Source organism: Nymphaea colorata, chromosome 6 (genome assembly GCF_008831285.2).
Source record: "Nymphaea colorata isolate Beijing-Zhang1983 chromosome 6, ASM883128v2, whole genome shotgun sequence".
NCBI lineage: Eukaryota > Viridiplantae > Streptophyta > Magnoliopsida > Nymphaeales > Nymphaeaceae > Nymphaea > Nymphaea colorata.
The window spans coordinates 20,666,952-20,682,475 of NC_045143.1; the positions used below are offsets into that span (position 1 = coordinate 20,666,952).

A 15,524-nucleotide genomic window follows, 5' to 3' on the forward strand; every position below is an offset into this window, starting at 1 on the left:
GAGATATGGGTTGAACATCATCTTACTTGACTGTGCATTACTTCCTTCAGGAGTTGAAGTTCAAGACTCAAATCATGAACAGATATGAGTTTGGCTCCTCCTAAAATCTTGCGTTTTTGATGCCACAAAAGAAAGCCACCTCAAACATTCATCAACAACCAAGACCCTGTTTGAGGGTCCAGCTCTAGAAAATGGTTATAAGATCATTTTCTTATATAATGTACCATCAGGTAGCATAAATCCTAGGATTTTAATTGTGGAACCATTAGAATGGTGATTTGCATCCCTATTCCAAAAGCAGGGCATCTTTGTTTAATTTGGATTATAATCTATTGGATTTATATACAGTGTTTGTTGACAGTAAGAAAAAAAGATTGAAAGGTTGGCAAGGTTGTTAAATAACAACTTTCTTAAATTGAAAGTTGTTAAATACTCATACCAGTATGTTTCATTTTCTTAAATAATTTTATTGCTCCATGAAGGTCACCAACTTGAACATAGCCATTGATCATTGCATTCCATGAGATGTCATTCCTCTCAGACATTCTATCGAACACTTTAAGTACATCATCTGAGCCACCGGCTTTCATATACATAACCGAATTCAGCAGCACACCTGCACTCATCATCTCATGAAAAGTACTAATGAATTAAATGGGCATCCACACACTTTGGGGAGGTTAGGACAAGTAGAGAGTATTTGGGAATATGTTTATAGTTCGAGGAACAGGCAGATGAACAGAGAGCCCTGGATAGGGTTCAGCAGAAGCAGTGGGGAAATGGAGAGCTTGAACAGGGTTCACCTCTCCATAGCTGAAGTGTGGCAGTTTCCTGCAAATGGTTCGGCAGAGAGAAAAGAAACAGCCGACAATGGTTTTGAAGCTAAGGTTCAGGCTGGCAATAATATTCCTCTTGGAGAAAATTCCACCAGAAACCATTAGAAAACGTTGTGACTTTGAATGGTACTCGCGAGGCAGGAGAAAAATAAGATGGTTAAAAGAAGGACTAAATTGGCGAGAAAACGTCGGAGGATGGAGGTGAAACTAGAGTCGAAGAGCCCCTTGATGGCGAAATATAGCCGGAAACAATGTTTTTGTGGGCCAGCCATGTCACACCCCAACCTTTTTGACCCTCAAACACATTTTTTTTTTCTAACATAAAGCATTGAAGTGTGACGACACAACATTTCAAAAAGGGAGCTATGTCATTCCAAACAATGGGGCAACTCTCATTTATATAACAATTTCAATTCATACAAAGTCACATCTAAGTGTATGACAAAAATGCCAAAAACCACAACTTTGATGCCTAACAAAAATAAGACATCAAAGAGACCAAACCATGACGCGTTGGCACTATCAAAGACCCAAAACCTCCCCAGTAGGATGTGAGTGAAGCCATCTGATCCACCTGCTGCCCTGGGTCCGCCAAAACCTGAAAAAGAAACAACTGAAGGCTTAGCCTTCGCAGTATGACAACAAGCCAGGAAAAATCCCAAACCCTCTTAAGTAGGGCTCAAGTCTGAGAACAATCATACAAACAATCTATCGTCATGCCGTGTCAGGGCATAGGCACATCATTTGCCAAGAAAACCCCCAACATAGACCACGACATGAAAAGGCCACTCAAGAGCCACATTAACACATTCTCAATCGCATGCAAGGCATGCTTAAACATTTCATTTCATTCATATCATTCACATGCCCATCAGTCACATACATTCATTCACACACATTTCAATCACATACTTTCATTTTCATTAACTTTAGTGAATTGACAGTTCCTGTGGGTGCAAACATAGGCACGTGCACACCATGGGCGGCCCATAGCAGAGAGGCAACCCCCCGTGGTGACCCATAACAGTATGGATCCATTCATCCGCTGCAGCAGTAGAGGACTCATCCATGGATGTGTGAATTCCAAGGAGAGACACTCAGCCTTCCCTAGGACACCCAGGTTGGGAAAGCGGGAGCCCAACGCTCCAAGCACAACACACAACAGTACCCTGGGGCCTTGCACCGCCTGCGCTTCGAACATGCGAGACCAGTGGCGAAAATGGGACGTCTCCCAACACATAGCCACATCCCACTGTCCTCTCATCTCTTAATCATTCATTATTATCATTAGATTAACACATTTACAAACTGACTGGCTAGCTCATGACGTTGGTACACTTTACGAGTGCACCCATACCTCAAATTGCCTCCACACGAGGTCTGCACATAACACTAGCAGTCATAGCTAGCCGTCATACAATATGGGTACAACTACCCTCCAATTCAATCATTTGCATCATTGCTCGCAGCAATGTGTATGCAACAAAACAAAACATTCACATCATTCATCATATCAATCACATCTTCAAAAACCTGGCCAAACCACAGAGAGTAGTCTCGATCTGTGATTGACTCGTAGCTGTCCTATGCAGTTATCATTCTAGGATGCTTTCTAATGCACAATTGGGGTCGAGGAGACACTCGACTCGATACCCCACCTCATCTGTCCTAAACAGTTATCAATTCTAGCATGCACATGCAAATGCGTCACAGTTTTCAAAATATGCTTCTCATAGCCTTTCAAAACAAATCATATCATATATCAAACAATTTGCATGCATACACACATTCATTCACAAAACAATCCATCAATCACATCACAATCCTAGGGTCTCACGATCCTAAGAACACACATTCACACAATTGCCCAGGCAAGGATTTGCCTGGAATGCCGCCATACCTGTCGCGCGTCCACTAAACACCTCGAACTACGTCCCACGTTGCTCAAGGCCTACTTGACTTGCCCGGTGTACCTACAAACATAACCAAATGGTAAGTTCTCTACTCGTTTCGCTTACAATCGATACAAATCTGAAAATACCATCATCGAGGCATGTCTTCGCCTCAAATGAGTGTCGACCCACAAAGCCCTCCAAAAAGGGGTCTTTTCCCACCCGTCGAGGTTTCCACCAACGATTAGAACTCAAACTTATATTCGACTTATCACATGTGCGATTCTCATTTGTTTTCCATAGTTGAGGCGTCTTTACCGCAATGAAGATTCTCAACATACAACGCATATGTACATCAATAGAAGCCTATTTCCCAAGCTTGCTAAAACGGTTCTAAACCTTCACCGCAACATCACAATTTCTACCATGCTTCCCTATTGCTTCGAAGATCAACACACCATGCTAGAAAACACTTACACACATAGATCCTCGTCTGTCTCAAAATGGGCATAAACTTCCCCAAAATAGCGACATCTCTAGCATGCCTTCTAAAACATCAATTTTTAATTCTAGCAAGCTCAAACAATAATTATACATGCTCTAACAGAAAATATTCGATAATTTAGGTTTCATATAGCCTTGCTCACCCCAAATTTAGTGTCCAAACTGCCGCAATGTTCTTAGCAGCCGCCTCAAGCGTTCGATCAAGTGCCAATGCCCAAAATTGATCGCTGCCTCCACCACCAATGCTTTCTCTTGACTGGTATGAGGGAAAAATCATCTGTTCCCAACTGAAATCGAAACCAACAGCCCCAAAACAGTCAAAAGCAGCAATAAAAACGGACGGGGGAAAAAGGGAGAGTGTGCAGCAGAGAGGACGAGAGAGTGTGGGAGTGAGAGCTCGAGCAGAGGAGGAGAGGGAGAGAAACAATAACAAAAAAGACGGAAGGGGAGAGGCTGCGCAGAGGAGGCCGTGTGGCAGAGAGGGGAGACGGCAAAACAGTGGGAGAGGGAGGAGGAGAAAAAAGAAGAGAGGGGAACCGGTGGCTTACCTACGCGCCACCACCGCCGTCGCCCTTCACCTTTTCCGCTGCTGCCATCTCTTCCGCCTCCTTCTTATCTGTGTTGTGTTCGTTGAAAGGAAGAGACAGAGAGGAAGAAGAGGAAGGAGAGGGAGACGCTAAGGAAAACGAGGGAGAAGTGCCCTCATGTCGGGCTCTCACGCTGGTAAGTTGCGGGTCCGGGTCTGACCCGGTCCAACCCGACATGCCAAGAAAACGAGTGTTACAAGCCAGGAACCGATGAGACCGTGAGGGAGGGAAAACTCGTATCATTCCTCGCTCAAAGCTTCGAAGGCCAGAACCATCTTCACTGTCGAGTTCGTTGTCTTTCGGAATCCGAGTTCATGGACCCCAATGACAAGCATGTCTGCATATGAGGTTGAGGAATTTGCGGGAGCAGCTGTGGAGGAGATGGAGTCACTGCCCTCGACTGTCTCAACGGTCAAAAAAATTTTCCGTGGATTTTGGTCACACCTTGAGAGGTGCGACCGAAATCCCAGAATCAAAATCTTAGTTTTGAGCAAAATATCAAGGATTAAAATCTAGTGTTTAGTGGAGCATGTACTTTTTTTTACAAAATTTGAATTTAGATCCCACTTAAATAGTGGATATCCAGGTTGCCAAAGACACCGTCACTATGAAGTGTGAAGTATGAATAAGTTAATTTTAATTAGCATCCCATGTCAAACCCTTGAAAGCTTGACTAATGCTTATCATAAATCTAGTTGTACATTTCATCTCTAGATATTCTTCTTCATCAGCCAGAGTCCCGCAAAAATGCATACATGCCAAACCGGCAATATGTGGATTGTGGAGGACCATTATCCAGCATACTTCTATAGTTCTACTGTTTCCATTTAAATTACTTCTGTTTCCACCAACAAATTCCTGATAGAGGTCTCTCACCAATCTTTGTTTCACACTGAACCTGTTGACTACTAAGTCATAAAGATGCGGCAAAATGTCCGCGGTGCCTGGGTCGATGTGACATGAGTGCATTAAAAAAGAAAAAGAAAAAAAAAGCTTGTCTACGGTCCTCCCTATCTTTCTCTGTACGCAGCCAAAACTCAAAATGCATGTGGTATCTCTCTCTCTTTTTTTTTCAAAAGACCCTGGTATTGCCCTTGTCTTTTCTTATGAAAAGGACACTGGGCAGTCCATAGTCAACAGGTCTGCAAAGCTGCCAGACTGGTTCACAGGTCAGCAAAGCTGCTGGGCAGGCCCACAGGTCTTCTGTCATCCTTTTCTTTAAAAGAACCATACTCATTTTAACTTATTTAAAAAGGATTGGCACCCTTTAAATTTTTTTGATTAAAATAGCCTTCTCATAGGCTTTTATTTACAGCAATAATAAACTTCTTGCAGCAATAATAGTCAGAAAAAATTAGTCGAATATACCTACGAATCAACCACATAATTATATGTATACACACACACACACACACACACACACACACACACACACACACACACACATATATATATATATATATATATATATATATATAAAATTAAAATATATCAATATACTCCCGCCGCCCTCCCGCACGCAAATCTTTTGGGATGTGCGGCACCTGCATCTGCACGGGCACGGGCACTGCACCAGCATTCTGCACTCATGTGACATAGGCTGACCGTCTTATGCCAGATGTTTTTTTTTCCAAACAGGGCAGTGTAAAAAGAAAGATGATGGTCATAAACTTAAATCCTTTTGACATAGACAACACAGTATTAGCCAGATCCCCGCTCATTCCTTGAAGTTGGTTCAACATATGCAATCTAGATTTGATAACTAAATATAATAAACCATCAAAACTTAGAAGGTGGGAGTGATGTCATAGAAGCTGTCTGAACTTTGCCGCTGAATAATAGACTGTTATTCCAAAGTTTGAAGGATAATGTGCATGTGCTGCGTTCAGACACACAAATATGCTTAGCGGGTTGTTGAATCAAAAGAAGACTAATCTTAGTTACCCCATTGAGTAATAGAAAGCACGATTTCTTGAACCAAGTCACGAATAGCATGCTGTTCTGAAGATTTGTTTTACTGAAAATGGATTTATGAAGTGAGGTATCCAGGTTGCTAGATGCCTGTTTCTTGGTAAAGTTGGAGGTCATCCAGCTCCTTCTAGTGTTTCAAATTCTCTCCAGAACTATTGAGTTGCCTTGTATAACCTGAGGCTTTTCTCAGACTATTTTTTCTGATGATGGTTGTATCTTTTTGGAGCCAAAAAGGTCCTAGGGAGGACTTGAGCAGAAGTTTCTGAACACTTGTTATCTATTGTATGGGGGCATGAAAAAAAAGGAACTCTGGGACTTTCAGCTAGTTTTCTTGCTCACTATCTGACTTATACCGGTTCAATTTTTTCTTGTGGCCTCAATTGGCTGGGATAATTTTGAACCAAAACCTGCTTGGTTATAGATAGTTTGAACTGGTCTTTTGTAGCTCTATGGGATCATTTCACAGCAGGAACACTTTGTGAGTGCTCCATGAATCTGACCTAACGATTGGGGCAGATTCATGGAACACTGACAAAGTGTTCCTGCTGCCAAACAACCTCTACTGGATTCTTACGTGTATGACACTATTTATGAATGGGATCTCTGTCTGTCTGTCTGTCTCTCCTCTCCTGAAAGTGAATCTGACTACTGTTTGAATATTGGACAGGGATTTAGCTGTAGTAGTAAAAGGGTCTGTTGGTATTGTTGACTCTTCCATGAAAAGTTTACAGTATTTTAGGTTTAATATTATCTCTTAGCTTATTCTGAAAATGGGTTAGGCGCACAAGGCTGAATTTTATATCCTTTTCAGGAGATTATCCTGTATGCCTCTTTGTTGTTTTACCTTTCAAAAATTGAGTGTGAAATATGTGATTCAGGTGGCTTGCAGGAGGTGCTTCATTTACATGATGTTCTTGCTAGAGTCTGTCTTGCTAGATTATGCCATACATTATCTAGAGCACATGCATTAGATGGTAAGTTTGTGTGGTAATTTTTATGTATAGTTTATGTTGTATTTTCCCTTGGCTTGTACTTATTTGCTGATAATGTGCTTTACTTGCTCAGAAAGACCAGATCTTAAATCTCAGTTTACTGCGGTGCTATATCAACTGCTCCTGGATCCTAGTGAAAGGGTTTGTTTTGAGGCAATATACTGTGTCTTGGGTAAAGTTGACAATGCAGAAAGGTATGTAAATTTTTGTCAAGAAACAGACTTATACAATCCGTTTTGTTGTTTTCAAACCCGTAATGTGAGGATTTTTTTTTTCTTTTTTGTGATTTTTCTATTCTAGAACTGAAGAGCGAGCTGCTGGATGGATTCGGTTAACAAGAGAAATTCTCAAGTTGCCAGAGGCTCCTTCTTTAGCATCAGGTAAAGGTGATTCTCAAGCAAAAGAAAACAATGCTCAAATCAAGGATGGCATTCCATCCAAGGCCCCAAACGATCGTGCTGCTTCAAAATCTAGGCATCCACAACCGCTTATTAAACTTGTTAAGCGAAGGTAGTGAAAGCAGAGTTCTTTGCCTCTTCATGCAACCATCTTTTATGGCCCTACCCGTGGATTTCATTATTGATGGATATCAGGAATCTTTCTTTGTTCTTAAATGACTAATTATGTCTTTTAGATTGGAGGCTGCATTTCGAAGCTTTTCAAGGCCTGTGCTTCATGCTGCTGCAAGAGTGGTTCTCGAGATGGGAAAAAGTAGAGCTGCTGCATTCTCGTTAGGTTACTCAGACATTGAAGAAGGAAGGCGTCTTCAAGGATCTGTAGAAAGTGCCGATGACTCAAATGAGAATGATCACAATGAAAGTCATCATGCTGAAGGTGCAAAATATATGTCAACTACAGTTTTTCCTATTTGTGTTTATGGTTGTCTACATTAATAAAATAATATGCTCATGGTGATTCTTTTTGTGTGTGTGTGTGTGCGCCTACACACACGCACACACAGAGGGAAACATGATTGCTGTTGAGACCTTTTTTGGAGTTCTCTTTTGCTTATACTTTTTTTCATCTTATAGATCATGTTCCGCCATGCCCAAGGAAAAAAAGTGGGAGTATTGTTGTACATGTCAGTCTGGATGTGCATTAGTGGGATACCTTTATTATGATAAATTTTGTAGTTATTGTTTATTTGTTAATTGCTTATATGTATATCTGTCTTTTCATTGAGGATATTGGATAATTAATATCCAGTTTATATGAATAAATTAATCAAAATCTATGTAGTCAAAATTGTGAGTCTGTCACGAGTCAATAGAGGGCTTAAAATGATGTGGGGGTAGTTGGCACTAGTTTGCTTGGGTTGGTCTATGCAGTCTTCCGGGAAAAAAAGAAGAATAGAAATATGAGCAAAACAGTTAAATTGTCAAAAGCAGTAAAATACATTTTATGACAATCAAGTGGAAAACATAATTTGGCCACTACACAACATTGCACAATGATGTTATAAGAAGATGATGCCACTGAAGAATCTATTCATAAGGTTGCTAACCCAATGAGAAAGTGGGGAACAAAGTTCTCAATATTTCCTTCATGACTGGAAGGAAGAAAAGAAAAAGAAAGAAGAGGAAGCATTGCAACAAGGAGGGAGGGAGTAATGTGCAACAACTCAGCAGAAAGAAAGGAAATGGGAACAAGAAGAACAAGTAAAAAAGAAAAGGGCGAAAAGTGGAAGAAGGAAGACAACATAAGTAGTAAGAATTCTAATACAAACTGCATGACTATGGAAGCTGGAAGAAGAAAAAGCAAAAATAAAAATAAAGAAAAGGTGTGGACGGTGTCTGTGGTGGTGATTTTGTGGGGGGGGGGGGATGGAATATATCTATTGGTGAAACAGAGAGAAATAAGAGAGTTGAGCATTTTGAACCCTTGCAAACAATAAAAGTCAAAGTCGGGCTAGTCACTGCTAATGGCAGACTTTAGGCTCAGGTTAATTCTTGTCTAAGACTAGACTGACTCGTTGGACTGGTCAAATACTACTTGGGATTTTGGCTTCAAAGATCTTAATGGCAACTGGCTATGTTGTTGTCAATGATCTCTCTCTCCTTGTATATATGAATATTGTACACAAACATTAGGAGTGTTTGAGACAAAATAAGATATGTCGTATGTGGTTTGACATCATAAAAATCATAAATTTTCTTTCAAAAATAAATGATGCTCAAAATTTTTTTATTAAATCTGTAAAATTCCGAGTTAAAAGTGAAAAGAGGAAAGGGCACTATGACATAGCTAAGGAAACTTGCATAATACCTGAGATATGTGAATTGAAAGGTGCATATATATCTGAAATTAAATGAATGACTTAGCAGCCTAAGGACTTCCTCCATTAGTCTTATAAATTATACATCTTGATCACATGAATGTACATATATAACAAGCAAGAGAAAAAATCTTGAAGGTGATTGGTTATAAAGAAATGAAGTTAATCCGATTGTGTAATCCACTAGAAATTCAAAAATACAAGTCTATAACAGCTTTCAACTCACAAAAAAGTTCAAATAGTTTTTTATAATTTACACATTATAAAAGAAATATTAGAATTCATCATTGTTTTATGATTTTATCATTTTCCAATTCAGTCTTCATTAGCAAAATTACGTGCAACTTTTGTATTACCAACCTCATCTCTTTGGTGGTGCTGAACAGATGGTGTTTGGGCTATCAATTGTATTAGCATTTTGTACTCATTAGAGGCTTCTCTTGTTCGAAGAGGGAGACAATTAATAAAATCACCTTAATAGCCCTGTTCTTCTTCATTGGAGGCGATTAATAAAATCACCTGAATAGCCTTGTTCTTCTTCATTTCAATTGGCCATTATCTACAGATAATATTAAAGTGCAACAGTATGCCTGACCCCTGGTATCAGAGCGAGGTTGGAGGGTAAGTGATGACAGATAGAATCATGCTGAATGAAGCCATGGCATTGTTGGAAGCCTTCAAACAACACTAGGATTCTACTCTCTAAGGAATGGAGGTGCGACTGTAGTCGATGGAGTGAGAGTTTGGCGATTTGATTGGCAATTAGGTGGGTTCGAATAGTTGGTGGCAGGCATATAAAATGACCAATGAGAACTCAAAGATATATTACGACAACTCATTCAACCAGATCAGTTGATAGAGGGAGCGAGCACGGTCAGAGATGGGGTTTGATGCCACTTAGTCGGGCAAAGGGGGCACTAGTCATGAGGGCTGCGGTGGATAAGGGAGAACCCATTGTGGCAAGGACAAAGAACGTGGTCAGGAGAACGGCGACCATGGCTGTGAGAAATCGGCACTCACTTTAGTAAGGGCAACAATGCTCGATTTCCCCAAATTTTCTAGAGATGACCATTGAGTTGGTTTTTTTGGCGGAACCATTTTTCGCGTGTCCATCAGTGCCGCACCAGTGGGTGATGCTTGCAGCCATTCATCTTGAAGGGGAGGCAGCCCGCTGGTTGAGATGGCATGAAGCTCAACATAGGCGGGTGCTGTGGACAGAAATCATGCAAGCAATGACTATCTGATTTTGGCCTCTGCTTACTTTGATTATAACATAGAACTTTCTCGCATTACGCGGTGGGGTTAGTCCATGACTATCAATTGGAATTTGTAATCTTAGTAATATGGTACTCAGATGGCCAAGGGAGGCTCTCATCAGTGCTTTTATGGGAGGATTAAAGGAGGAGATTAAAATCGAGGTGCCAGCGGCGTAGGCCAAAGATCTTCTGGACTGTTTTGAAATTTCTAGAATCCTTGAGGAAAAGATCAAGTGCTCAGGATTCGTGGGCAGGGAGCAAAAGTTAAGCAAGGCCCCACCATGGAAGGTAGGAGAAGTTAAAGAAGTGAGCAGAGGGAAGGAATTGAGTCCCACTAAGTTTAAAGTGGTTGTCATCAAAATAGATTTCGAGTGACCAAATGAAAGAATGACATAGAAGAGGGTTGTACTATCATTGCGATAAAAAATGGGCTCCTGGGCATGGATGTTGAGTGCTTCACGTGTATTTTTGTGCAGGACTCAGAAGAAGAATTTGAGGGGGTGCAGGAACAACTCTCATATGAAGAAAAGACACCCAAGATTTCACTTCATGCTTTATCAGGGGTGAATGTGCTGCGGGTGATGTGTCTCCCTGGAAGGCTGAATGGAAAGGAGGTTAATGAGCTGGTAGATACAGGTTTGGTGCACAACTTTGTGTGCCATTAAACCACACAAAAACAGGGTGTAAAATAAGTGCCCAGCCCAGCTTTGATGTCGTCATGGCAGACAACATATTAAAAAGCGAAGGTAAGTGTGCAGGTGTCAAGACAGAGATTCAAGGAACCGAATTCTTTGTGGACCTGTACATCTTGCCCGTGAGAGGAGCAAACATGGTCCTAGGTCTCCAATGGCTCAGGTCGCTAGGTAAAGTAACATGGCATTTTGAAACCATGTCAATGCACTTTAACCACCAAGGAAAGGAACTGATTTTGAGTGCGTAGAAGGGGAATCTGGTATGTGATGCAAAATTTGAAAAAAGGATGATGCAAATGCTAAAGACCTCAAGCATGGCGTCCTGGTTGGGAGTAACTGAGGATAACTAGGTAGGATACTAAATGGGAAGAAGAGATCAGAAGTTACCCAGTAGACCTACGTCGAATTTTTAGGGAGTGTATTGATGTTTTTCAGAGCCCCTCAGGACTGCCGCCTAGTAGGGGATATGAGCATAAGGTTACCTTAGAAACAGGAGCCAAAGGTGAGCTAGGCCAGATCCTAATCACTATCCACAAGCACAGCAGAATGACATAGAAAGGCTTGCTATCAGAGGGAATAATTCGTCCCTGCTACAGTTCATTTGCCTCTCTTGTATTTCCGGTTTAAAAAAAAAAAGATGTCAGCAGGAGGTTTTGTATTGATTACAGAGTTTTAAATGCAGCTGCTATAAAAGACAAGTATCCGATACCTCCCGTGGAAGAGCTTCTAGATGAGCTTCATGCTGCTACCTATTTTTCAAACCCAGGACTATGGTGTTACCACCATATGTTAATGGCTGAGGATGACATTCACAAGATTGCTTTGCAAACACATGAAGTGCATTGCGAATTCCTCATAATGCCATTCAGTTGTCAAACACACCAGTGACATTTCAAAATTTGATGAAGAGATATTTATACCATACTAGAGGAAAACGATCTTAGTTTTTTGTTTTTCTGGATGACATTCTCATCTACAGCAACACGTGGGAGACACACTTGTCAGACCTTAGAATGACACTAAGGTGCTGTAGCCGAACAAGTTGTATGCAAATTGCAAAATTGAACACATGTAGATTTGGCCAAAGGAGTATAACATACCTGGGACATGTGCTTAAGTAAGGTACACTTACAGTTGATCCTGAGAATATGCAAGCTGTTTGGTTTATGGCCATGACCTGCAAATCCTAAAATCCCGCATGGATTCTTAGGTTTAGCAGGATATCGCTGAAGATTTCTTCAACATTATGGGCAGATTGCAGGCCCCTTGATGGCATTATTGATACAGGACAACCTCAAGCAGGACTCGACAACTGATCCTGTTGCTTTTCAGTACATATGTGTCTACTCGCTTCAGTTCATTCTCAGCCTATGAACAGAAGTGGAATATGAAACTCTTGTGGTACGATTTTGTGATCAAGTATAAAAAGGGGGTCGAAAACATAGTGGGATATGTACTATTGAGAAGGGTTGGCCTGCACTAGTCAATGGTGTGCTCCGAGCATGCCCATTGCTGAGATATTTTGTCCCCTGCAGACTGAAATATTCAGACAAAAAAGAGTTGAGGTAGGCTGTGTCCTTGTCGCTAATTATGCTTCTAGGCATACCGTGCAACTTTCCTACATGAGCATGAAATGTTTCTGCCACTATTCTTGTTGCATACGAGTGCTTTAAGGAGATGAAGTGGGCATATTTAGACAGTTGATTGACTACCACCATTTCAGTAATCTCTCGAGAAAGTCGAGGGAGGAGATACCTTCCCAGATTCTGACTAGAACAGGCAATGGTTGTCATTGCACTAGGGGTCGGAAAGCTTCATTTTATTTGTTTGACACTGGCCATTTTTCTATAAACTGTTTCAAGTTGTGGGTTAGCCCTTTCCAATAAAAGTTTGATCCCAGTCGATACATTGACTTCTCTACACCAGCATGATCCCCTTCAGTTGGGCTATGGTAGTGTTCCAACCTCCAAAAGTAGGGGAATCAAGGGTGAAGTATGCGGCAGATAGATTAGTCCATGATAATAGAGTATTTGATCTTTCACCTTCCATATCTCTGCATACCATCCTCAAATGGATGGTCAAACAGAGGTGCTTAACGGTAGTTTAGAAACTTATCTTCTTTGTTTTGCAGGTCATAAACCTCACAACCGGGTGAAATTCTTAGATTGGGCTGAATACTCTTACACTACCCCGGCATTCAGCAAGACAAATGTATCTCTATTAAGCAGTTTATGGGAGCTTGCCACTTTCTCTAAACTGATACAAAACAGATGCTGTGGCAGATGAAGAAGTAGATAGACAATTATGCAGCAGGGATGCAGTATTGAGGGTCCAAAAGGAAAATCTCAGCTGTACTCAAAATTGCATGAAACAGACCTATGAAAAAAATCAACCTGAGCGGAAAATTCAATTGGAAGATTTAGTTCTGGTCAAATGGTTGTGGGCATTGAAAGGAGTTTGCAGAAGAGGCAGAAACAGGCTTTCCCCATGATATTATGGGCCATTCAAGGTGTTAAAAGTTATCATCCGAGTGGCATGTGAACTGGAATTACTGCAGAAGTGCAGCCATACACCCAGTGTCCCACGTATCTAGACTCAAGGCCTTCAAGGGAAAATCAGGAGTGATTTGCATGCCTCTTCCCAACTCAGGGTATCCAAAAGAACCTAGACCCTTCAAAATTCTTGACCAACATAGATGAGGAAGGAAGAGCGACCACATGCAAAGTGGTTAATAGAATGGGCTAATGAAGACCAAGAAGTCCCCTCCTGGGAGAATGCTGCTCACGTTCAAAAAAGTTTTCCCTGGTTCTCACATTGAGGCCAAGGTGATTCTTTGGTGGGAGGAGGGGGAGGATAGTTGTTGTGATATAGCCTTTAATAATGGTTATGCTGGAAAGTTTGGGGCATTGTGGGCAGTATCGGGTCCTTAAGAAACTTCGACCTGATCGTAGTATCATTACCCTTTAAATAGAGGGTCATTAGGATTTAGAGGGGGATCTTAGCATTTTGTAAACATTGGGGGCTCCTCCTGCCTTGAAGAGGAAGGCAATTAACAAAAGCACCCAAATAGCCCTGTTCTTCTTCATTTCAATTAGCCATTATCTGCAGACGATATTAGAGGGCAACAATATGCAATGGGTTGATAGAGTAGATCACTTGAATGGGCTTAGCTTGCAAGCCTCTTCATTTTATTGATGGATTTAAATTTTAATATTAGGATAATTGACAAAATTAAAATAGATTGACTTGTCATTAATCATCATTCATGATTGTATACAATAATAAATTGCCAGTCTAATGTACCTCTGCCTTCATATCCTGCAGAATCTATGCATGTTCCTTTATCGCCACGAGTGATGAAGAGAATCCTCTTTCATCAACTAAACCAAAGATGATTTCTAGAAACATTTGTCAAACGGTGTGACATAAATGCACACATTATTTATCATCCTTTGTAATACTTGTGAGGAGCTAGTTCATGGACAAGAGAGTTGCACTTCTTCATGACACAGTTGTTAGATAGTTGAGCCTATATAATCCACTGTGCATAAATCAACCACATCACATGCTGGGTGAGTATAGCAAAGATCTTCTCCCTCCATCAATATGTTATTTAAACTCATAAGAAAGGCAAAATGTGGTAGGTTTTTTATCTAATCTAATTTGGAATTTTTTTTTTGGAAAAACAAAATAAGTACATTCTTCCCGGATCCTGTTATATAAAAAAATTGCCAAATTCTTTTAGTAACTTAATGCAAAATGCAAATTCTAATGTATGACCCCCTTAACCTTTGAAGCTTCGACCTATTATTGAATTCTTTTGAGAGGTTCAATGCAAAATGCTAATGAAGACTAAATAAATGACTAGTGAAAACAAAACTGATAAGTAAACTTAATGCTTCTTATCTTTGGATGAGAAAATGGGTGCGTATGCACGAAATCCAAAAAAACCTTCTAAGTTCGATAGCAGCTCATCTCCAAAGCAAATTTTTCTCTCTCAAAAGTTTTAAATACCTGCTCACTAAACTCCTCAAAGTTTCAGAGGCGAAGCTTTAAGGGATTTAGAACACCCCTACAATACACTCTCGTAAATGTCATATGTTACAGGGTGCAGTGTAGGATCCACTCAGGTTGGTTTATACCTTTGAAAATATTTGCTGGAAAAGTTAGTTATTTTTGTTTGTCTACATGACTGTTATTGTTAAAAATATTTAATTATCATTTCATTGATTTTATGTCATATGTGAATACAAGCCTGTTTTAGAGGGCTTGAGAACTAGTAACATCCATCATCCATGGTACTTGGCCAGCATAAACTTTCTTCTTTCCTTCTCTAGCATTGTTTACTTCTACATCCCATGTTCCTTCTGTATGTGATTTTCATTTTAGTATGGGAATTTCTCTTGCTATTTATTACGACAAATGAGTTCAACATTTTGGCAGTTAGTGTGAGGTTGATCTCCACTTGCAAATTGGTACTTGAAAGATTGAAAGTTTTGGTAAAAAGCAGTATGCGTAA

At 40.5% G+C, this 15,524-nt stretch overlaps 1 protein-coding gene across 2 annotated transcripts in view; it reads left to right on the forward strand.

Annotated features, from left to right (window-relative positions):
- Positions 1 to 15,524, forward strand: part of LOC116255737 (uncharacterized) — a 73,084-nt gene that overhangs the window by 19,137 nt on the left and 38,423 nt on the right. For both annotated transcript variants that reach the window (XM_031631687.2, XM_031631688.2), the window contains exons 10-13: positions 6,669 to 6,764; positions 6,856 to 6,976; positions 7,083 to 7,292; positions 7,417 to 7,616. In XM_031631687.2, coding sequence (XP_031487547.1) covers positions 6,669 to 6,764; positions 6,856 to 6,976; positions 7,083 to 7,292; positions 7,417 to 7,616 — 627 coding nt within the window. The remainder of the gene's footprint in view (positions 1 to 6,668; positions 6,765 to 6,855; positions 6,977 to 7,082; positions 7,293 to 7,416; positions 7,617 to 15,524) is intronic.